General features: G+C 38.0%; 1 protein-coding gene across 3 annotated transcripts in view; it reads left to right on the plus strand.

The window, feature by feature from the left end:
- Positions 1–23,291, plus strand: part of CAMK2D (calcium/calmodulin dependent protein kinase II delta) — a 343,804-nt gene that overhangs the window by 308,811 nt on the left and 11,702 nt on the right. For all 3 annotated transcript variants that reach the window (XM_062199706.1, XM_062199705.1, XM_062199707.1), the window contains exon 15: positions 22,961–23,036. In XM_062199706.1, coding sequence (XP_062055690.1) covers positions 22,961–23,036 — 76 coding nt within the window. The remainder of the gene's footprint in view (positions 1–22,960; positions 23,037–23,291) is intronic.

The following is a 23,291-nucleotide window of genomic DNA, read 5'->3' on the forward strand; positions in this document are numbered from 1 at the left end:
AACTTTGTATTCATTTTAATAATTTAAAAAAATTTAAACTAGCATTTAGTATTCCTAAATAATATTTATTTGGGATTTTAAAATATGAGGTATTCAGGCTCAATTTACCTATCAGAAATTTTATAATTGACAGGATCTAATATATGTTATAAAATAATTACGCAGATATCGAGTATAAATTTTCTTCATTTTGTTCATGTGTCGATTTTTATCATTACATAATACAAATGGTACAATTAAATAATCTATTAAATTTCTGTATAAGTTTAAATGTCACTCCCTCTTATCTCCTATACTTTTTCAAATTATAACTTCATCATTTTATTAACTGATCCAATATATTAAATGTCATCAAGGGACCTGGAGGTGTCACTATGTTTCTGGTTCCATTCTTTATCCAGCTTTAAGCAAGTTGCAAACCTTCCCTGGGACTCAAGTTTCCTTCTAACAGTACGTTTTAAATATTGAAATTTATAATACAGACTTTTAAACTTTGTTCCTACCCCCACTTTAATGCAATCATATTAGTAGAATGTTATAAAGGCTCTTATATTTTTTTAAAATATGTACAATTATACATTATAAGAAAACATGTATTATAAAATAATATAGGGGGACTGGTGCTGTGGAGTAGCGAGTAAAGCCATCACCTGCAGTGCCATCACTTATGGGCGTGGTTTGAGTCCTGCCTGCTCCACTTCTGATCCAGCCCTCTGCTATGGCCTGGGAAAGCAGTGGAAGATGGCCCAAGTCCTTGGGCCCCTGCACCCACATGGGAGACCTGGAAGAAACTCCTGGCTCCAGTTTTTGGATATGCACAGCTCCAGCCATTGGAGCCAATTGGGGAGTGAACCATCAGACAGAAGATTCTCTCTCTCTCTCTCTGCCCCTGCCCCTGCCCCTGCCTCTGCCTCTGCCTCTGCCTCTCTGTAGCTTTGACTTTCAAATAAATAAATCTTAAAAAAAAATAATATAGGGGTCAGCACTGGGGTGCAGCATGTTAAAGCCGAAACCGGCCTGTGGCGCTGGCATCCCATATGGACCCCAATTCAAGTCCCAGCTGCTCCACTTCCGATCCAGCTCCCTACTAATGCACCTGGTAAAGCAGCGGGGGATGGCCCAGGTCTTTGGGCCCCTGTACCCACGTGGGGACCCAGAGGAAGCTCCTGGCTTCAGATGGTCCCCAGCTCCAGCTATTGAAGCCATTTGGGGAGTGAACCAACAGATAGAAAATCTCTCTCTACCTCTCTCTGTAACACTTTTTCAAATAAAATAAATCTTTAAAAAAAGAATAATGGTAATATAAATGATGGTAATATAAACTATTCAAAATAACCATAGAAATAAGTTCAATTTAAGAGTGAAAAAAAGGAATAAATTGCCCTCATTTCAGGGAATAGGACTACAAAGGAAAAAAATTATATCCACTAACCTATGTATTGAATGGACTGTAAAATTAGTACTATAGATACATTCTAGCCACACTTATTATGTAGTCATACTTCATGTTCCTGGTATCTAATATTCAAAGTTACTTTAACTTAATATATAAATTGCTATTTAACCACATTCATCTCTATACAAAAATTAAAACAATAATTTGCTATATTTTCATAATAAATTTTATATAACTTCAAAATTATTAGAATAAAATAATTGCATGAAATAGTGTCTTCTTTGCTGAGTTCTTATTTTCTATACCAATAAGTATATCTGTTAAGTTATATGACATTATCTATCTGTATTGGAATTTTTATGAATCAGTGAGATAATCCTATTTTTTTCTGCTGCTATAAATTTCAGCTACAATCCTTTTGATTTGCTCAGAGGAATAGTATTCAAAGCTATTTATCCTTATGCAGTTTTAATATTTTGCCAGAATGCAGGTCATTTACTTTCAAACCAATATGTTAAGTGAAAAAGTAAGATATTATCAAGAATAAGCAGGGGCCGGCGTCATGGTGCGCTAGGTTAATCCTCAGTCTGTGGCGCAGGCATCCCATATGGGCACCAGTTTTAGTCCTAGTTGCTCCTCTTCCAGAATGGCTCTCTGTTGTGGCCTGGGAAAGCAGTGGAAGATGGCTCAGGTGCTTGGGCCCCTGCACCCGCATGGGAGACCAGGAAGAAGCACCTGGCTCCTGGCTTTGGATTGGCTCAGTTCCAGCCATTGTGGCCACTTGGGGAGTGAACCAATGGAGGGAAGACCTTTCTCTCTGTCCCTCTCTCTCACTGTCTGTAACTCTACCTGTCAAATAAATAAATCTTAAAAAAAAAAAAAAGAATAAGCAGAGAAGGCCTTACTGAATGGTGGAGCTTAATGAAAGATACTATATAGAAATAAAATGATTTTGTTACAAATAAATAAAATATTTTTGGGTACATACGATGTGTAGAGTACTAAATAGATGCTTGCCATATGCCTTGCCCTTATGGAGCAGATCCAATAAAGTCAAAGATGATTCCACATATTATATGCCTAGTAAAGTTATGGAATGTTGAGAGATTTTCAAGTGGACTAATTCCAAATGAATTGTAGGAAATGTATGCTAACATAAATCAATGCGGGGTGAATTGTGACCAATAGTTGTCCACAATGCAGTGGAGGAGACTGCACAATACAATTTTCTTAAATGTTTCCAAACTTTGGAATGTCATATGACTAATCAACTTAACAGCATTAGCTCAGTATATCAATATCTGGTATTAAAAATATATATATAAAGGCGCTGTGGATCAGATTTAAATCTTGAATGTTGAGGTTTTTTTTTTTTTTTTAGCTATAAGGAAACTACACAATGCTTGAATTTGGATAGCTATAGTGACACACATTTTCTGTCCATGTCTATTCTGTGAGCTTACCATTCTAAAATTCTGTAATACATTAAAACTGATTTATTGAGTTTTCATAAGAATACTTTTGAGTTAAGAAAGATTAAAAGAGGAAGTACTTAGTTTGTAGGACTTATTTTTTTTGTCCAAAAATTGAGTATATAGAAAACCACTCGGCCGGCATCGTGGCTCACTTGGCTAATCCTCCACCTGCCGCACCAGCACCCCAGGTTCTAGTCCCGGTTGGGGCACCGGATTCTGTCCCACTTGCTCCTGTTTCACTCCAGCTCTCTGCTGTGGCCCGGGAAGGCAGTGGAGGATGACCCAAGTGCTTGGGCCCTGTACCCGCATGGGAGACCAGGAGGAAGCACCTGGCTCCTGGCTTAGGATCAGCATAGCGCGCTGGCCGTAGCAGCCATTTGGTGGGAGAACCAACGGAAAAGGAAGACCTCTCTCTCTTTCTCTGTCTAACTCTGTCTGGAAAAAGAAAAAGAAACAGAAAACCACTCTACTTGAGGAATTCATATTCATTCACTCTTTTTTTTAACTTTTATTTAATAAAGTTTCCAAAGTACAACTTTTAGAGTATAGCAGCTTCCCCCCCATAACCTCCCTCCCACCCGCAACCATCCCATCTCCCACTCCCTCTCCTAACACATCCCATTCATATCAAGATCATTTTCAATTATCTTTATATACCAAAAATCAATTTAGTATATACTAAATAAAGATTTCAACAGTTTGCACCCACACAGAAACACAAAGTATAAAGTACTGTTCGAGTACTAGTTATACTGTTAATTCACATAGTACAACACATTAAGGACAGAGATCCTACATGGGGAGTAAGTGCACAGTGACTCCTGTTGTTGATTTAACAATTGGCACCCCTGTTTATGGCGTCAGTCATCACCCAAGGCTCTTGTCATGAGCTGCCAATAATATGGAAGCTTCTTGAGTTTGCCAACTCCAATCTTATTTAGACAAGGCCATAGTCAAAGTGGAAGTTCTCTCCTCCCTTCAGTGAAAGGTGCCTCCTTCTTTGATGACCCATTCTTTCTACTGGGATCTCACTCACAATGATCTTTCATTTAGGTCATTGTTTTTTGGGTTTTTTTGGGTTTTTTTTTGTGTGTGTGGGATTGTTTTGTTTTGTTTTGTTTTCACAGTGTCTTGGCTTTCCATGCCTGAAATACTCTCATGGGCTTTTTAGCCAGATCCGAAAGCCTTAAGGGCCAGAGCGCTATTTAGGACATCTGCCATTCTAATTCATTCACTCGTAGTATCTCTTTAATAAACTAAAAACTTCACTAAATATCACCAGCTTTATTCTTGGTTCCAAATTGCAAAACTATTTAAATTCACTGAACCTCAATTTCCTAATTGGTAAAATGTAACTAATAGCATGTACAGCTTTCAGATGTTGATAATTAAAAGAGGCAGTGTATCTAACATGCTTTTCACAGGGTTGAGCACATGATAGTGCTTCCATAATCATTAGCACTTATTTCTTTTATTCCCAATCTTAACATTAATCACAAAGATGAATGCAGTAACGATTGTCATGTTCAACGTCCTCAGAAGTTGCTGCTCAGACACTGTTATAGTCAGGATCTCATAATATTGTGAGAACACAAGAGCAGAACACTAATTCAAACTGGAGTCATCAACAGAAGGACTCCTCAAAGATGTGAATCCTGAACTTAGTTTTAAAGCATAACTTCAGGTGAACTTATAACGAGGTGAAGAATGTAGGAGAGAAGAGATGTATTCTATACTAAAGTACAGAAGCAAAGCTCAGTTTGACTAATGTACTTCAGGCAGCCCAGGAGATTAGTGAAAAGTGAAGTCTAAGTTAGATGGTGGTAGTAGGCAAGACATGAGAGAAGTTAATGTGCAGTGAGCTTTGAGCCCTACTAAAGAGCTTGAGTTGATCCAATAAATCAAAATAATAAGATCAGAGAGCATAGACAAAGATGATTCTGTATAATATACCAAGCACCTGAGGAATATCAAATGTTTAGCAGGGAAGTAGTATGGTGAGATTTCAGCTCTCTTGCAGATGAATTTAAGGTGACAATACTAATGATAGTGAGACTTTTTAAGACCATACTAGAAGGGGATATACAGGCAAGGTAGTGTTGGGCTTTTTTTTTTCTTTTTGTTTTGGAAAAATTAGTGTAGATCATATTAGCAGGTTAATGATAAAGAACTGATAGGAATGAAAAGGGTTGCTGGAAATTTTTTGCATTTATTCTGTCAGTAACTCTTTCTGCAAATATTTATTGAAGGATTATTGAGTGCCAAGCCCTATTAATGGCACTGAATAGTCAGTGGATTTTACATTTAAACAGAGAGAAATAGATAAAGTTCATAGTTTCCTCCAAAGAATCACCCTTGTGATAAAAATGATCACAGAGTAGATAAAGACTTTCTCTTACATTATCCTGATAAAAACTTCATTCACTAAGTATATCTTTTTTTTAAAGATTTTATTTATTTATTTGACAGGTAGAGTTACAGACACAGAGAAAGGTCTTCCATCCGTTGGTTCACTCCCCAAATGGCCACAACAGCTGGAGCTATGCCGATCGGAAGCCAGGAGCCACGTGCTTCTTCCTGGTCTCCCCCGCAGGTGCAGGGGCCCAAGCACTTGGGCCATCTTCTGCTGCTTTCCCAGGCCACAGCAGAGAGCTGGACTGGAAGAGGAGCAACCAGGACTAGAACTCGGCGCCCATATGGGATGCCGGTGCCACAGGCAGAGAATTAACCTAGTGTGCCATGGCGCTGGCCCCACTAAGTAGATCTTAATTACTCAGTCAATCTTAAGCTTAGAGAGGTTAAGTTATATAGTTGTATGCAATGAACAACTTGTGTATTTCTAGTATTACTCAGCCCACATACTCTAGTATTGTATCCCATACATTTGTTAATATGTGAAAGTGTTCCAGAAATTAGCTAGTGGCAAAGGCACATGTCTGGGAGGTTGTCTAACAAAATGAAGACTTCCAAGAGATATCAAAATCTAATCTTACATCTACAGGAATCATTTCTCCTATGATCAAATGTGAACGCCTAAATAATGAGGAAAAGATGACAAGTATTAGCCTTTTTTTTGTAAAGATCTCCCAAAGAAGGTTAAAATCATGCAACTCGTAAAGATTTCACTCTAAGACCATAAAGGAATGCCCGAACTTCAGTTATAACAGCAAATTATTTGTCAGAGCTTGTCCTATTGATTATATTTAGTAGAAGCAGTTGGTGGCTTGCACTGGTATATGTAAAATGCTACACCATTATTTCTATAAAATACCGTAAAAATTGCCCTTAGTTCTTCTTTTTATGCCTTGTTCCATCTTTACAGTAATCTTGCAAGAGCAAGATTTACAACAAAAAAGGAACTCAGGATGTTGCATCCAAATGAACACCAGTGATCTGGAATCACACCAGCCCTAAGGCCTCCTTTCAAAGCAGATCAAGCATTTTGCCCAACATTAGGAATCTGGATTTTCATTCCTAGAGAAATTTTACAATTATTCCTGGTAAAGTAGTCTATAGTAGAAATGGAGAAAGAAGCATCAACTGCTTAATAGATATCAGATGTTAGGTTACTAAATTTCATGGCTTTGGAGAGGGGCCAGACTTGTGAAGTTTGCATCAGAACCAGGACCCAGAAAGAGAGTAGATAAAAAAGAGAAGCTTGGATAGAATGTATATATAGGTTTAGGCCTTCCCTTTTCCAAGGTTGGGGGCAGGCCTGTAGTTGAAGTCTTCATTCCAACAGTAACCCAAAGCTATCATGAGCCTCTCAGTAACTTCCCTACGTAACACAAAATTCAGATTTAGTGGGATCTTTGTGCCACATTGGTCCCTCTGATGTATTTCTGTTTGTGGTTTTGATCTTTTTCTGTTTTCTTTATAAGATTTGTTTCCAGCATACAGCTTAGCTTTGTGGGACCTGGCCTAATACTAGATACTAGGGTCAATAAGAATATAATTACCCTGAACCATTTTTATTTTTCCATCATTTCCAGAACTGATGTATTCTGAGACAAAGCAAAGTTAAATTTTTCTCCCAATAACTGTAACATGGGTTGTCTTCTGTTTTCTTTCTTTCTGATGAGTACCCAAATAATATAAAAACAAAGAATATATTATGATTTGGATAATAATTTGGATGTCCTCCAAAAAGCACATTATATTGGGAGCTTGGTCACCACAAGTTTTGTGTTATTGGCTAATAGATTAATGTTAATGTTTTACAGATTAACAATGGGAACTTGAACTAATTATGGTATCGCAGTTTGGTCTAGTGAAAGGCCTTTAAGTCATTTGGGGCTTACTTTTGTGAGAGGGTTGGTTATCTAAGCCAACCATGCTTCCCAACTCTCTGCTTTCTGACTTGTCTTATGATTGTCCCTCTATTATCCTCTAGCCTTACTAGATGCCTAAACCATCAGGACCTCCTGATCTTAGACTGTGAACTTTGAAAATTGTAAGCTGATGGCCGGCGCCGCGGCACACTTGGCTAGTCCTCCACCTGCGGCGCCAGCACCCCGGGTTCTAGTCCCAGTTGGGGCACCGGATTCTGTCCCGGTTGCTCCTCTTCCAGTCCAGCTCTCTTCTGTGGTCCAGGAGTGCAGTGGAGAATGGCCCAAGTGCTTGGGCCCTGCACCCGCATGGGAGACCAGGAGGAGGCACCTGGCTCCTGGCTTCGGATCGGTGTGGCTCACCGGCTGTAGGGGTCATTTGTGGGGTGAACCAACAGAAAAGGAAGACCTTTCTCTCTGTCTTTCTCTCACTGTCTAACTCTGCCTGTCAAAAAAAAAAAAAAAATTGTAAGCTGAAATAAATCTTCCTCCTTCCTAAATAGCTCCTCTCAGGTATTTTAGTTCAAGTAACAAAAAACTAATACAGAACATTATATTCATTAAAAAAAATCCTGTGTGAACAAATAAAGAGAATTTTAGATATATGTAATATATAATTCCCAACAGACATCTATTTGAAATCTTTGTATTCATTTGTTTAAAAGGGAGAGATTAAACTAGGCCGGCGCCGTGGCTTAACAGGCTAATCCTCCGCCTTGCGGCACCTGCACACCGGGTTCTAGTCCCGGTTGGGGCGCAGGATTCTATCCCGGTTGCCCCTCTTCCAGGCCAGCTCTCTGCTATGGCCCGGGAAGGCAGTGGAGGATGACTCAAGTGCTTGGGCCCTGCACCCGCATGGGAGACCAGGAGAAGCACCTGGCTCCTGGCTTCGGATCAGCGAGATGCGCTGGCCGCAGCGGCCATTGTAGGGTGAACCAACGGCAAAGGAAGACCTTTCTCTCTGTCTCTCTCTCTCAGTATCCACTCCGCCTGTCAAAAAAATAAATAAATAAACTTAAAAAAAGGGAGAGATTAAACTTAGTTTGTGTGAGATATGAAAGTATAGACTGAGGCTAAAAAGGCTTAGCTTTCCTCTCAGAGAGTTCTTAGTCTTGTGGTATCCTTTTAATGGGTAATAGTGTGACTCTTTTCCCTTGACCAATGTTTTGAGGAGAATTTGCCAATCCATCATATGAAAGTAAGTCTCAAGACTGGTACAAAAAGGACTCATTTAGTTATTGTGATTGCTGTGGCTTATTTTACGATGGTAAATTAATTTTTGTGCTAGAGTCATATTATTCCACTGATTACATATATAAAAGTACTTCTGTACCAAAGAAAACTATTTGCAAAATTCAAACAGCTTTGATTGGTTGATTTGCTCTCTTTAGATTATAACAAAATGTTAAAACTGTTCTGAAATTTGAACATTCCCTAATTATTCAGTTATGTTTTCTTTAACAAAATGTAAAAGCTCAATAAAATGACTTCACATTACATAAGCATAGATTGATTTATACGTTTTTAAATGCCATTGCATATTGACTTCTCCAAAGAACATTTCCCTGAATTCCTCACACCCCCATAGTAATATCCTTGCAGTCTGTAATGTTTTGATCTAATTGCATTACTTCTATAGACTAGTATTGTGGTCCCAATCTTTTTTAATATGTTTATATTCATGAATTTGTTATGACGACTGTTATATCCCAGTTCCTTTATCACTCCTATATCATCATCTTAGAGCTATCTTTTTTCCTCAGTTTTGCTTATACCCCACATTCAGTCTACCAGCAAATTCTATTTGTTCCTCCATCAAAATACACAGATTTTTTAGAATTAACTACTGCTCACTGACTCCATTTCTGTCACTGTGGTCCAAGATGCCATTATCTTTACAAATGTTACCTCATAACTTCTTAGTTTAACTGCATCTGTAATATCTGCCCATATTCTAATCTCAACACAGTAGTCACAGTAGCACTTTTAAAAAACATCAGATCATGTGCTGTTTCTGCTCTGCCACCTCCAGTGGCTGACAGAGCCAGTAAAATCCATTAAATCCTCTCCGTGTTCAGAGGCCCCTCCAGACAGGTCTCCCATTACCTCCTACTATGAGTACATCAGGAACACTATGCCTGAAGTTGGTCAAGCAAGTTCTTGCCTTGGGGCCTTTGCAGTTGCTCTTCCCTGGCTGGTAATGATATAGGTTTCCGTATGACTCACAGACACTGTCAAGCTCCTAGTACCTGACTTCAGACTGGCCCAGCTCCAGCTCCAGCCATTGTGGCCATGTGGGGAGTGAACCAGCAGATGCAAGATATCTCTGACTCTTCCTCTCTCTGTAAATTCTGCCTTTCAGATAAATAAGTAAATATAAGTAATTTTTAAAGAAGAAATTTAAAAAGTCAGAAAATGAAATTTTAAAGTGTAAGCCACAGAACGTTCTTGTCTGTTTTGATGGAGCAGGTAGTTTTATGTCAGACATACTAGATTTGAATCTCAGTCCAGCTCATTTTTAGCTGTGCAGCCTGCCTGCTCATCTTAACTGCTGTATGTCATTGGCATGATCAGGATGATATGTCTATACCTGTTATTGCATTTTGTGTTACTCTAATGAAATATGAAAGGCATTTAGAGAGATTTATTTTGGCTCGCTCTTCTGGAAGTGCAAGGTCTAGGTTCTCATCTGGTGACAGCGTTCTCTCTGGAAGAGTGGTGAGGTGGTACAGAGCGTCACACAGCAAGAGGCAGGGAGTCCATGTGTCTGTGTGTCTGCACCTCTTTTTATAAAGCCTCCAGAATTCAGTCATTAGACTCCATGCTAATGACTTTATCTAATCCTAATCACTTTCCAGAGGCCCACTTCTAAGTACCAAAGTCAGTTTAAGTTTCCACTCTCTTAATACCTCCCAGTTGGGATTAAATTTCCACCCATGAAGCTTTGGGATACTCTCAAACCATATCCAGTCCATAGCAAAACCTAATCATTTTTTTAGCTGTAAAATAGACAACTTCTTATGATTCAACCTACAGTAATAACAGTTACAGAATGTTTGTCAAATGCCTGATAGAATATCTGGCCCATGACATTCACTCCATAAAATTGTGTTCTTCCTGGCCATTATGTCCTATGAGGAGATAATGTAATCACATAGTTTCATTATTAAGAATCCATAAATCCAAAAGGACCTGTGTTTGTTTGGTTTGGTTTTAGCATCATTATTTCTATATTCTCAACTCATTTTAAGTAATTGGGTAAATGTCTGTAAATGTAAAGGCCAAAATCCAGATAAGCTACATACTTAAAAATCATGGAAACTGCAGAAATAAACCATCTGTGCAGCAAAATTAGACCTTTTTTTTTTTTTTAGTTTTTATTGAGGTGACAGTATTCTTTTCATTTACAATGAATTTTTTTCAAGTATATTATTTATTTGAAAGGCATTGTGATTGTTGACAGTATGATTCTCTAAGAAAACACAGATGGAAATGCTGGGAGAGAATTGGAGATTTTAGGAAAATTTGATATTTGAGGTAGCATATAAAAAAAAACCATTGATGTTAAGATCTTCAAATTTAAAAAATGAAAAGAAGGAAATTCTTCTCCAAAATGTCATTTGTTTACAATGTGAACTGGGAAATATTTTTAGGCAGAAAAATATCATATTAGATTTCTGTCTGTTTTGAATAGAATATTCTCGTGCTATACCTAGCCTATTTAGAATTATAGTATTTTAATCAAATATTGTATTACATTATGTAGATATTCATGTAGATATTAGTTCTGGAGAGTATTTTGACAGAAAAAAAGGAAAGGGACTTCCATGAGATTTTAATTTTTTTAAAGATTTATTTTATTTATTTGAAAAACAGAGTTACTGAGAGAGGTATATATAGAGAGAGGAGTGTTCCATCTGCTGGATTACTCCCCAAATGGCCACAATAGCCAGGACTGAGCTGATCTGAAGCTAGGAGCTTCTTCCAGATCTCCCACGTGGATGCAGGAGCTTAAGGACTTGGGCCATCTTCCACGGCTCTCTCAGGTGCATTCGCAGGAAGATGGATCAGAAGAGGAGCATTGGGAACTTGAACCAGTACCCATATGGGATGCAGGCACTGCAAGCCAGGGCTTTAACCTGCTGCGCCACAGTGCCAACCCCTACCATGATTTTTTAAGAGGCTTTCTGACCAATGTGGAAACAATATGAATCTATAAGACTATGTAAATCTTTCTTCAAGAAATAGAATCTCTTCATTCGTAACTTTGACAAGTAAGTGAAAGATAAGAAAGAACTATAATAATGCTTTTCAAAGATAGCAAAGTTAATAAATGTGCTTACTTATTATTGCAGATAAAACAAGATATTTTTTGAGACAAGTGTGTAAACCTCTGTACTTTTGTTAGTATTCTTAGAATTTGTACTAGATTTTCCCAACATAAGCAGTCTTGTGAGTTATTGAAATGAGTTCTCATCCAGTAATTTAAATCAGAATTCATTGCTCATTGGTGGCATTTGATTGTAATTTGCCTTCCCAGGCATTCCCGTAATCTTCCTTTCCAGAGCGTTCAAGTCAATGTCTCCTTCTAATGGCCAAGTGATTTTCTATGGCGGATTCTTACTGTTGTTTTCATTTCAGCTAACATATTGTAAATAACAATTTTTCCAACCATGATATGTTAATTGCTCATCAAATAACCTGTGTGTCCTCTATGCTCATCTTCTGATTTCAGCAAATAAAGGAAAAACAATAGTCACAATATCTATATGCAAATATATACTACTATGTTTGATAATAATTTGAAAATTCATCGAGTTTATATTTAAAATACATGTTAGAGTCAATGAGAAAACAATATATTGTTGGTTCTGAAGTATATGGTTTATAAATTTAATTCTCACTGCAATCACATTGGTTAAACCAAAATATTGAGCCTTGTAAAATTTGACCAACATCTTGTAGTAAGCACTTTTACATTAATTTTCTTAGCTCAATTTAGGACAGAAAATTCCACAACTAACCTGACTATATAGTTAATAAAGAGTATCTATTACTGTGGTTACTTTAAAAAGTTACTATGGTTCATTTAAGAACTTTTGATCTGTTATGATTCATCTTTCCAAGTTAAGCTTTGAAAAATGCAGCAACTAATCATGGTCCTAGGAATCTTATCACTGCCTTCTATCAAATGAATGAAATTATTGGAAGAATTATAGGAATACATGTCACATTGTGAGTGCAAGTGTATTAAAAAATAGTATGTACAAATAATTTCCTTGTAACCTATGTATGTCTTGCAAGTTGAGACAGATCAGTGTATGTTTATCCAGACTCTCTACAGTTGTGTCTTTTCAATCTAATGGGCTGACTTATCAGAAGGCTACAATAATATTCAAAGGTGGGCATAAGAACACATAGATTATATTAAGTCCTGGCCTTTGGATCTACTGTGCCAGGGCGAAATGTATTAAACTGTTGACTTATCAAGAGAGTCTGTCATTTTCCCATAATTTTCTAAATTAAAGTCCTTCATTATTTTATTTATCTTGTAACCTTTTTCCCAGTAGTTTCCTATGTACTGTTGAATATACATGCTCTGGTACTTTTAAACAATGCATGCACAGCTGGATTTTACCATGTGTTTTGTGAATTGACCATTCTTTTCACATCTTAGGCCTGATCTGCCCTTATAGATTCTCTTTCACTGATTCTGGAAGCTATGGGTTGAATGATAGACTTTGTAGTGAAGGATAAGCTACTGTTTTTGCAACTGCTGAAGATAGGAGTTAGCTAGAAAATATAGAGTACAGTAACACTGATGCATATTGCTGGATGAAAGGAGGATCTACTGTTTTATTTTGGCAGTCTCTTAGAGGAGAATGGGTCAAAATTGGATAAGTAGAAGTATTTGGTACTTACAAAAGAAAGTGAAATGATATTCTCATAGTTTAAATATCCAGATAGTGTTAGATGTTAAAATTGCTTGCCTTCAACCTCAACTGAGGCAACAATGGTGTGAGAAGTGTTGAATTATAACTGTAATAACCTGGAGACGAGAGGAAAAATACCTTTAAAAACACCACATGGAGATGTGGACATTTGGCACAGCAGTTAATCTGCTTGGGGCACCCATATCCTATATCAGAGTGCCTGGGTTCAAGTTCTACTTCCAATTCCAGCTTCCTGCTAATGCACACCCAGGGAGACAGCAGGTGATGGCTCTGGTGGTTGGGTGCCAGACACACACACAGAAGATAAAGATAGAGTTCCTGTTTCCTGGTTTCAGCATGGTCCAGCCCTGTTGCGAACATCTGGGGAGTGAACCTATGAATGGGAGGTTCTCTCTCTCTCTCTCTCTCTCTCTCTCTCTTTCTCTCTCTCTCTCTCTTTCTCTTTCTCTTTCTTTCTCCCTCCCTTCCCCTCCCTTTTTCTCTGTACTTTCTTCTCTCTCAATAAAACAAAAATCAATAAAATAAAACTTAATACCATGTAGAGCTCAATGAATATGGAAGCAAAATAACATTTCTGAGTAATTATAATTAGCCTAGTTCTTTCTTAAAACACAAATCCAAGAACATCATACAATTGATAATTTTTTGTGTGTTTATGTTTGTTTTGAACAAAACTAACAAAGAGATGCAATGTTTGTGTGGCGGAAAGGACATGTTCTTCTGCTCCAGGGTTCTTGATCCAAGGGAGCATAAAGCTACCTGTTCAATTATTTAGGAAAGTATGGTTATAAATAGGCTTATCCAATAAGAATATACTGAATCCCATTTATTACTAAATTTAAGGAATTTTTTCGTAAAGGAATGCAATCACTTATTAAAAAGAAACTAAATTTATTATAAGCTAAACAACAGCAATAGAAATAATTAGGAAAAGATTAAAACCTACTTTATGGCTACCCAACATGTTAAATATTCTCAGTATTTTATACTTCTGACTAATAGTATCAGAGGACAGACCATTAACATTTCGACATTAACTATTGACCTAAAAGACCCCTTGTTTTGGCTACATGTAAAACTGATTGGAAGGGTTTGTTGAAGGAGTTTCAGTCTCAAGGTTTGGGGAAAATTGGATTTCCTTCATGAGTAAAAAGGCAAAACAAACAAACAAAAAAATAACCATTTCCAAATATTTTGAAATTCTAAGACTCATTTTCCCTTTCAATGAGATTTTCTCTTTACAAGAAAATAACTTTGGGGCCAACATGTTGGCACAGTGAGTTAAGGTAGCACTTGGAGTGCTGGCTTCCCATATCAAGTACCACTTCAAGTCCCAGCTATTCTGCTTCTGGTCCAGCTTCCTGCTAGTGCTCTTGGGAAGACAACAGAAGATGCTCACAAGTATTTGTGTCCCTGCCACCCACCTGGGAGATCAGAATGGAGTTCCTGGCTCCTGTCTTTGGCCTGGTCCACACCTGGCTATTGCAGTCATTTGGGAAGTGAACCAGCAGGTGAAAGACATTTCTCTCTCTCTCTCTCTCTGATTCTCTCTTTCTCTTTCTGTCTCTGTCCCTCCTTCTCTCCCTCTCCTCTTTGTTTCTCTGCCTTTCAAATAAATCAATATTTTAAAAAAAGAGGAAAAGTAACTTTGATCATTACTTGTTCTACAGTAGAAGAAAATGATGCTGCTTGAGAATGTTTAGAAGCTATCTTTCACACAAGTGTATAAACTTGAGTGCTAGGAGACTACAGTTTATGATATTAAAATCCAAGCAGATAATGCTCTTGAATTGGTTTCTCAAAATCTTTTTCTTTCACGTCATTGTCTCTTAACTGGAAGTGGTACCACACCTATCTGATTCATGGAACATTGTAATACTTAAAATACTTGATGATATTCATGATGGTATGCTATTTCTAGCTTTTACGAGTCAGCTAGGATGGCAGAGCAGTTACCCAATTACTTTAATATGGTTGGGCTGAATTCTTTTATATAAGTCAATGTTCTATGTACCCATAGATAATTTCTTTAGATTCTAAAATATTTGTCATTTTATGAAAGCATTATAAATTCTTACATATCCCTTAAATTCTTTACAGAATAGTAAATATTTAGTTTCATCTTCAGATCATAAGGTAATTTTAGGAATAATTTGACCATGGTTTGCTATATCTCAGTGATTTTGTTGCAAACTTTGGAACAAATTTGAAGCTATTTGCATTTAACAATAAATGATCTCAATGCTAGGCCTTTTTGTTCTTAAATGCTTATTCAGCATTTGTTGCTAAGTCAGAGCAAGTTAACATGGTTGAGACTAATAGTACTTTTTCTCTAATCAACTAAAGTCTTTTTTTTTTAAAGATATATTTATTTAAAGTCAGTGACACAGAGAGAAAGACCTTCCATCCACGAGTTCATTCCCCAGATGGCCACAGGGGCCAGGGCTGAACCAGACCAAAACCGAGAGCCAGGAGATTTCTGCAGGTCTCCTATTTGGGTGGTACAGGAGCCCAGACACTTGGGACATCATCTAGGCACATTAGCAGGGAGCAAGATTGGAAGTGAAGCAGCCAGGACACGAACCAGCTCCCATATGGGATGCTGATATTGCTGATATTCTACAACACCAAACCCTAATTAAGATTTTATACTTTGAGACTACTCTACATTATAGAGGAAAGTGCAAAGATGATGTCAGTAATTTATTTTGTTTAATCTTGAGGGCTACTACAGATGAAAAAGTTGAATAGTTGACATTATTGAAGAAATGACTTCATGAGCTTTACAGTAATTTCTTAAAGGCATTCTTGAATAGAAATTTGGTAATTGCAGGTCCTACATTTAGTAAAATGTTTTAGGTTATTAAATCACTCAGCCCTAGAATCTTCAATTGGTTTATTTTAGAAGCCAGAATATTAGAATATTGGAAATTATTCTTTTCAGCATTAACTATTACAAAGACTGTTGAAGTAAAAAACGAAGTCACTAAGAAACAAACTGCTAATTGCACAGGGAATGCCAAACATAGATGAATTGATAGACACCATTTTCTGTAAAACTACTAAGAGCATGAAAATGATCTTGTGTATTCACTTAGATAACTATTCCCAAGGGTTATTTTTGTTAATGGCAGCATGGACAAAGACAATACAGCCCTGAGACACCCACTTGTGTGAAACTGGTATAATAAGTAACCCTGGCCTAGTAATTAAATAGTCAGTCACCTTGCCCATCTAAGTTAAAAAGCATTTAGGTAGTTCATTTAAGTCTATGATTTCAAAATATTGAACTAAGCGCTGTGGGATGGAAAGGAACAGAGATCAGTGAATTAAACAGGAGTTGGGCACCTCAAGCAAATACAGCTACCACCCTGGTACAGCTTCTGAATTTGTGGGATGACTCCAACAAGTCATTTAGCCTCTTTGTCCTTCAAGTCTCTGGCTGTCAAGTACTAAATATGTCTGAGAAATACAAGAAGTTTAATTAAGTAGAACTGTGCATATCAAGAAACAGTGAATGATCAGAATTGCTAAACTGCTATACCCCCAAAAAGCACTAAATAGCAATTTTAATTGTTCAACTTGTGATCATTGAATTGTATCTCTAGACACAATTCATTGAGTTTCAATATATGGTACTTGACAAACATCCTAGTAAAATCTATTTGCAGGTATAAATTTCCATTCACTTTCTAGTCTAAGTTTCATTGTTGGCATGTAAACTCCAAATAGGGTTTTATCAAGCAGTTTCACACCAGATAAACTGATTAATCTAAAATATATACAACAAAAATCTCAAGCTCAAATAACTAGGATATTTGTTTTCATTCCACTGTCTTGAAAAGAAACACTAAGCTTAAACATTGACAAGAAATACCTACTTTACTAAACCTTTACAAGTTAAATCTGCTGTTGTTCCGTTGTCTAAAACACTGGATCCTCCTCTGTTATGGTCTTTTGCCAACTCTAAACTATTCAAGTTCCAACAATGACTTCTCAGCACAGTCACATCCAGACTGTTGTCAGACATAGTCACCATCTGCATACTTTGCATTTATCTGATGTTTTAAAATGTGTACCATATTTGATGTGTATTGCCTATTGTTTATTCACAGGTGCATGCATTTACAAACATTGATTCAGTACTAGGTGTTCAAAGTACAAAATGGTCAGAACTTGACCAGCTATATCAGCATCCTGTGATAATGCAGAAGGATGGCAGGACAATAAAGCAGCTAGGTCTTAAGTGCTTGGGATACAGAAGAGGTTTATTTTGAGCAGATGTGGAAAGAGATTTCCAGGATGAAGAGGGAGAATTTCCAGAAAGAAGGAAGAGTGGGAAAAAAGGCACAGAGTTGCCAAAGTGCCAGAACTAAGTGAGGAAGAATAAACCCCCAGTATGGCTACAGACCAGGTTCTATAGAAGCCCCAAGGGACAAAAAGAATCAAGAAATAAATCTGGAAAAAGTTGAGAAGGAAGACCTTTAAAACAAAGACATTGGAGCTTTGGCTTCTTTCTTACCTATTTCAAAGCTGCCCAGTGTGGCTTATCTATTTTGCCAGCTGCTTTGCAAGGAGTCTGGAGGAGGTTAAGCTTGGTTCCTGCACCAGTGGCCTCTAAGAGAGGAAATGAGGGAGAGGGGTAACATATCCTGTAGTGAGCTTTATTGCCCTTCAGTGAGTTTTACTGCCCTTTACCTTGGATTAGGAATCAGAAACCAGTTGAGTGTATTAGGGACCCACTATTCATTCATGTGTTTACTGGACATTTCCCATATGCCATGTACTATGACAGTACAGTAGTATAATATTTAGCCATTACAGTAATAGATAAAAAGAAACAATTATACACAAATATAAATATTTATAATGTATATATTTATATTATGTAATCTCATATATAATAGAGGTATATTAAATGAGAGCCACGGGAAAGATTTATAAAGAGAAAATAGTTGAGCTGAGATGTGATTAAAAAAAAGTAAAAGCAAAGATATGGGCCACTTCCCCAGGAAGAGAGGATGGCATATTTGAAGGGCTGGTTAGAGGAGGAAGCAGGTCCTTTTGAATTGCGAAAACAGGGCAGCATGGGTAGATCAGAGAGGTTAAAGGAAAACAACCATCAAATGGGTCTGGTGAGATGAGCAGGGTTTAGAGTATGCAAGATTTTGTCATCTCTCTTCAGAAACATATTCTGAGAGCAAATAGAAGATTTCAGAAGACTTCAGAAGGCATTAGGAGATTATCTGAAGAGATAATAATCCGGCTGTATCATAAACAACAGGATGGTAAAGAACAAACCTAATTATATAAACAACAAGGGGGAAGGCTGTTCAGAACCCAGACAAGGAATGATGAGTGCCAAACCCAGGGAGGGACTGAAGAAGAAGAAAAGAGTGATGTGTAAGATATTTGAAACACAAAATCAACAGGACTTGATGGATTAAATGAGAGCAATAGTAAAGGAATTAAAGATGATTCATGGGCTTATTCCTGGCTTGTGAAATTGGAAGATGATGTTGCTGTTCACCAGGACAGAGGTCTCTGAAGAGCACATAGGTCTCCAGGAGTCGAAGATCATACACCCAGCTCAGGGTACATTGAGTCTGCGTATACTTGAGAGCCAAGTGGAGACTCTAAACCAAGCCTTGACACACAGATCTGGAGGAAATGTCTAGGAAGGAGGTTATAATTTGGGGAGCTATTGAGATTTTTCAGTAAGAATTACAGGAGGCCATTGTTTGGGACTAAGCTCCTATTCTAGACCAGGCTAAAAATATGGAGTCACTCACTCTAAAGCTGCAAGTCACCAAGCTGAAACTAAGTCATTTATCTGACCTACCAAAAAATCAGGATTACAGAGTTAACAGTTAAATTTCCCACACAGGCCAATTTCAGTTGGCATAATGAAATTCCCTCTGCCTTAATCTTTATACAAGAAAAGGTAGCTGGTAGTAACCTGATGTAAAACCAATCAGTTTTCTATTATTTCGTCTTCTTGTCCATACAACAAAAGTAACTTTGAAAAGACCAGTCCACTTTGTTTCTGTTTTCTTCTGTCCTTTTCTAACAAAACCAAGCTCATATGCTGAGTGTTGTCTGATTCTATAATCAAAAATAAAACCAATTAAGATCTTGAAGCTAAATTGTAATTGTGTCCTTTGACAGGATATAGAGGACAATTTAAAATATTGGTGTAGACAAGGGCTCTTGGATACAATGTGAGGTTAAGGGAAGGGTCTCAATAAGCTTTCAAAAAAAATTGAAATGTTTAACATTCAGGTAGAGAAAGATAACAGGGCAAATGAGAGTGAAAACCTGTGATCCGACCAGTGGTAAGAAAAGCAAGGACAGTTGAGTGAAAGGTAGAGAGATTCAGAAGTGGTGAAAAGCTGTAATGAGCACTCTGCATACCTTAGGGCAATGCCTGCAGTCTCTGAACCTATCCCTTAAACAGTGTTTACTTCCCTATCTCAGATCATTGTCATGATAGTGAAATCTGATAATGTTTGAGGAAATGTTAAAACTGATATTATTTTATTACATAATTATTATCCTTTCTTGGTTTGTTTTTATTTTTGTTTTTCCAGACACTGGGGTCATTCATACCCTTATCTTATTCATCCAGGCCTCTTTGGAACAATAAAAGAGCAAAAAAATTGCAAGAATTTCAATGTGAGAAAGTTCCCCATTTCTTTGCCTGATTGTATGGAAAGTGTCTGCACCCAGAATCTGGAACATTACTTCCTCCCCACTCCCTACCCCTGACCCCAATTTCTTTTCTCGTCTCCCTTTCCCTAGGAATCTGAAAAACACCAGAAACTACTTTGAATCCACTAGGTGTAGGCTTGAGCCCCTCGATTCTGGAACTAAAACTACTCGGCAATCAGCATGCACCCTATGTATAAGTGTCTAGGTATGGGTATGGGTAGAAATAGTTTCTGGTATTCATGGTATGTCTTACTGGTGCACTCTCCCCTCTTGGTGTAATCAGTGTCACATCACAGGGTGTCCCACTTTGACTTGTGGAGTGGTTATTACTTAATGTTCGGGAAGAGGGGAAGCCAGCTGAGAGGGGACCCTCCATACAGAGCACAACTATCCAGGCACCTGGCAGTGACTGTCCCTTATCCTCACTGCTGAGAAGAGAAGAGCCAGCCGGCACCAAGCCCACTCTCTTCTTCTGGACCAGACACTGAGCTTGTGGCAACACTTCCAACCACAAGCTGACGCCTATATACAAATGATTCATTTTCAGCCTCCTACTTTTCTTTAAAGAGTCAGCTGTTGTGTGCCACCTGCCCCTGACTCACCACAGCTCCTTTGCCCCAGGGAAACACTCAGAAGATTCCTGACTTCCAGACCACTCCTCCGAAGCCAAGAGAGTCACATTACTTTTCTGATGAGGCAGCACAGAAGCATGCTCACTAATTCCCATTTGCTGTCCTATCGGCTAAAGTGCCATTGTTCCTGAGCATAAATACCAACACAGAAGGCAATTTGTGTTGCTGCAATTATGCAGGACAAAATGAAAGCCAGTTGAGGCATGCAAAGTATTGAAGGGCTAAGGAGCTAATTACACAGTGCTTCAAAGAGTGAGAGTTGGCCTAATGTTTCTAATTCCATATTATGCTGAGGAAGAAATTTGTAGACTTTCAGAAACGTCAGAAGTGCTCCTGAACTCTGAGCTTAATGAGGTCCACAAAGGATGTTGATCTTAATGCTCAGCTTTTCTCATCTCTGCTTTATTTATTTTTTTTTTCTGTTTGTATCACTGATGGGAATGAAAACCATTGGCATCGTTTTCTTTCCCTGTCAACCTTGTGGCACACTAAAAATCTGTTAGTTTTAAATGAGGATTTTCGATAGGGAGGATGTTTTAATAGTCACATTTTTGAAACCCCCCTTTTCTGAGCTGTTCCTCACTGATGTCCTTTATCTTCTGAAATTGGGTCAGCTGTCATGAGTTTTTTCCAAAGCTTCATGCTGTTAAGGCCACAGACAGATGAATCACCTATTGCCTAAGTAAATTAAGCTAAAATGTGCCATGGGCAGCATCCCTGTTACAGAATTATTCCCTGCTACTACTTCTGTTAGAATGGTAGGAGGTTGACTATATTATCAGTATTCATCAATCAAAGGAAAAGGGGCAAGAAATGCTATGAATATGTGGAAGAGCTAAGAAACCCCATATTCTGTTTTTTTGTTTTGTTTTGTTTTGTTTTGTTTTTGGACAAGTAGAGTGGACAGTGAGAGACAGAGAGAAAGGTCTTCCTTTGCCGTTGGTTCACCCTCCAATGGCCACTGCAGCCGGCACACTGCGCTGATCCGAAGCCAGGAGCCAGGTGCTTCTCCTGGTCTCCCATGCGGGTACAGGGCCCAAGGACTTGGGCCATCCTCCACTGCCCTCCCGGGCTACAGCAGAGAGCTGGCCTGGAAGAGGGGCAACTGAGGACAGAATCCGGCGCCCCAGTGACTCCTGTTGCTGACTTAACAATTTGACACTCTTGTTTATGGTGTCAGTAATCTCCCTAGGCTCTAGTCATGAGTTGCCAAGGCTATGAAAGCCTTTATAGTTTGCCGACTTTGATCTTATTCTGATAGGGTCATAGTCAAAGTGGAAGTTCTCTTCTCCCTTCGGAGAAAGTTACCTCCATCTTTGATGGCCCCGTTCTTTCCACTGGGATCTCACTCACAGAGATCTTTATTTTAGGTCTTCTTTTTTTTTTTTTTTCCAGAGTGTCTTGGCTTTCCATGCCTACAATACTCTCATGGGCTCTTCAGCCATATCCGAATGCCTTAAGGGCTGATTCTGAGGCCAGAGTGTTGTTTAGGACATCTGCCATTCTATGAGTCTGCTGTGTATCCCGCTTCCCGTGTTGGATCCTTCTCTCCCTTTTTGATTCTATCAGTTAGTATTAGCAGACACTAGTCCTGTTTGTGTGAGCCCTTTGACTTTAGACCTATCAGAGTCATCAATTGTGAACTGAAATTGATCACTTGGACTAGTGAGATGGCATTGGTACATGCCACCTTGAAGGGATTGTATTGGAATCCCCTGGCACATTTCTAACTCCACCATTTGGGGCAAGTCTGATTGAGCATGTCCCAAATTGTACATCTCCTCCCTCTATTTTTCCCACTCTTATATTTAACAGGGATCACTTTTCAGTTACAATTTAAACACCTAAGAATAATTATGTGTTAATTACAGAGTTCAACCACCAGTACTAGAACAAAAAACTAACTGAGCACCAAAGGGGAAACCTGTTGAAGTGAAATGGACACTATGAGAAACAGTGACTTGATCAGCTCTTGTCCTGACTGTTGATGTACAATGTAATACTTTATCCATTTTAGAGTGACAAGTTTTAAGATTATCTTTTTAACAACATATTTGTTGATGATAAAAAATGTTTACAAATTCAATCAAATTGACAAAAGGTATAAAAACTAAAGAACATGTAGCCTTGACTTTCCAGGTGACCTTTGTTTTCTAAAGAATGAAATTTATTCCTGCTTCTCAAACTTGAATGGGCCAGGAGTCAGATGTGTCCTATTAAAATGCAGATTCTGCATCTTTAGTCTGCATTGAGACCAGAGAATCTTGTGTTTCTGATAGGTCCCAGAAGAGGTAGTGCTGCTGATGGTACACATTAAGCAGCAAAACTGTGGAGAAAGTAACACCATGCTAGCTTCTGCAAAGGATGTAGCTTAAGTGGTAATTCCCTTTTTAAGGAATAGCAATATCACAGTAATATTTTATTTGGCTTTTATACTTTATTCTCGTTTTATCTTTACCTTTAGCACGAAAGCAAGAGATTATCAAGGTCACTGAACAGCTGATTGAAGCTATCAACAACGGGGACTTTGAAGCTTACACGTGAGTACTGGTACATTTATTTTAGCTCCAAGCATATGACACATGTATTTTCTATATTAATACATTCTTCAGTGTGTCTGAACGCATGTATATCTCACACCAAGTTCTGTCAATGGTAATTTTATTTCTAGGTGTAAGTGAGTGCCCCCAGAGGAAAAATAAATATGCTTAAGATTTCAGAGATGACTGATTTCTGATCCAAGGACAGAGATGTCTTGGTAAATACACAGATGTGTGACTACCTGTATATCTGTA

Source organism: Lepus europaeus, chromosome 8 (assembly GCF_033115175.1).
Source record: "Lepus europaeus isolate LE1 chromosome 8, mLepTim1.pri, whole genome shotgun sequence".
Taxonomy (NCBI): Eukaryota; Metazoa; Chordata; class Mammalia; order Lagomorpha; family Leporidae; genus Lepus; species Lepus europaeus.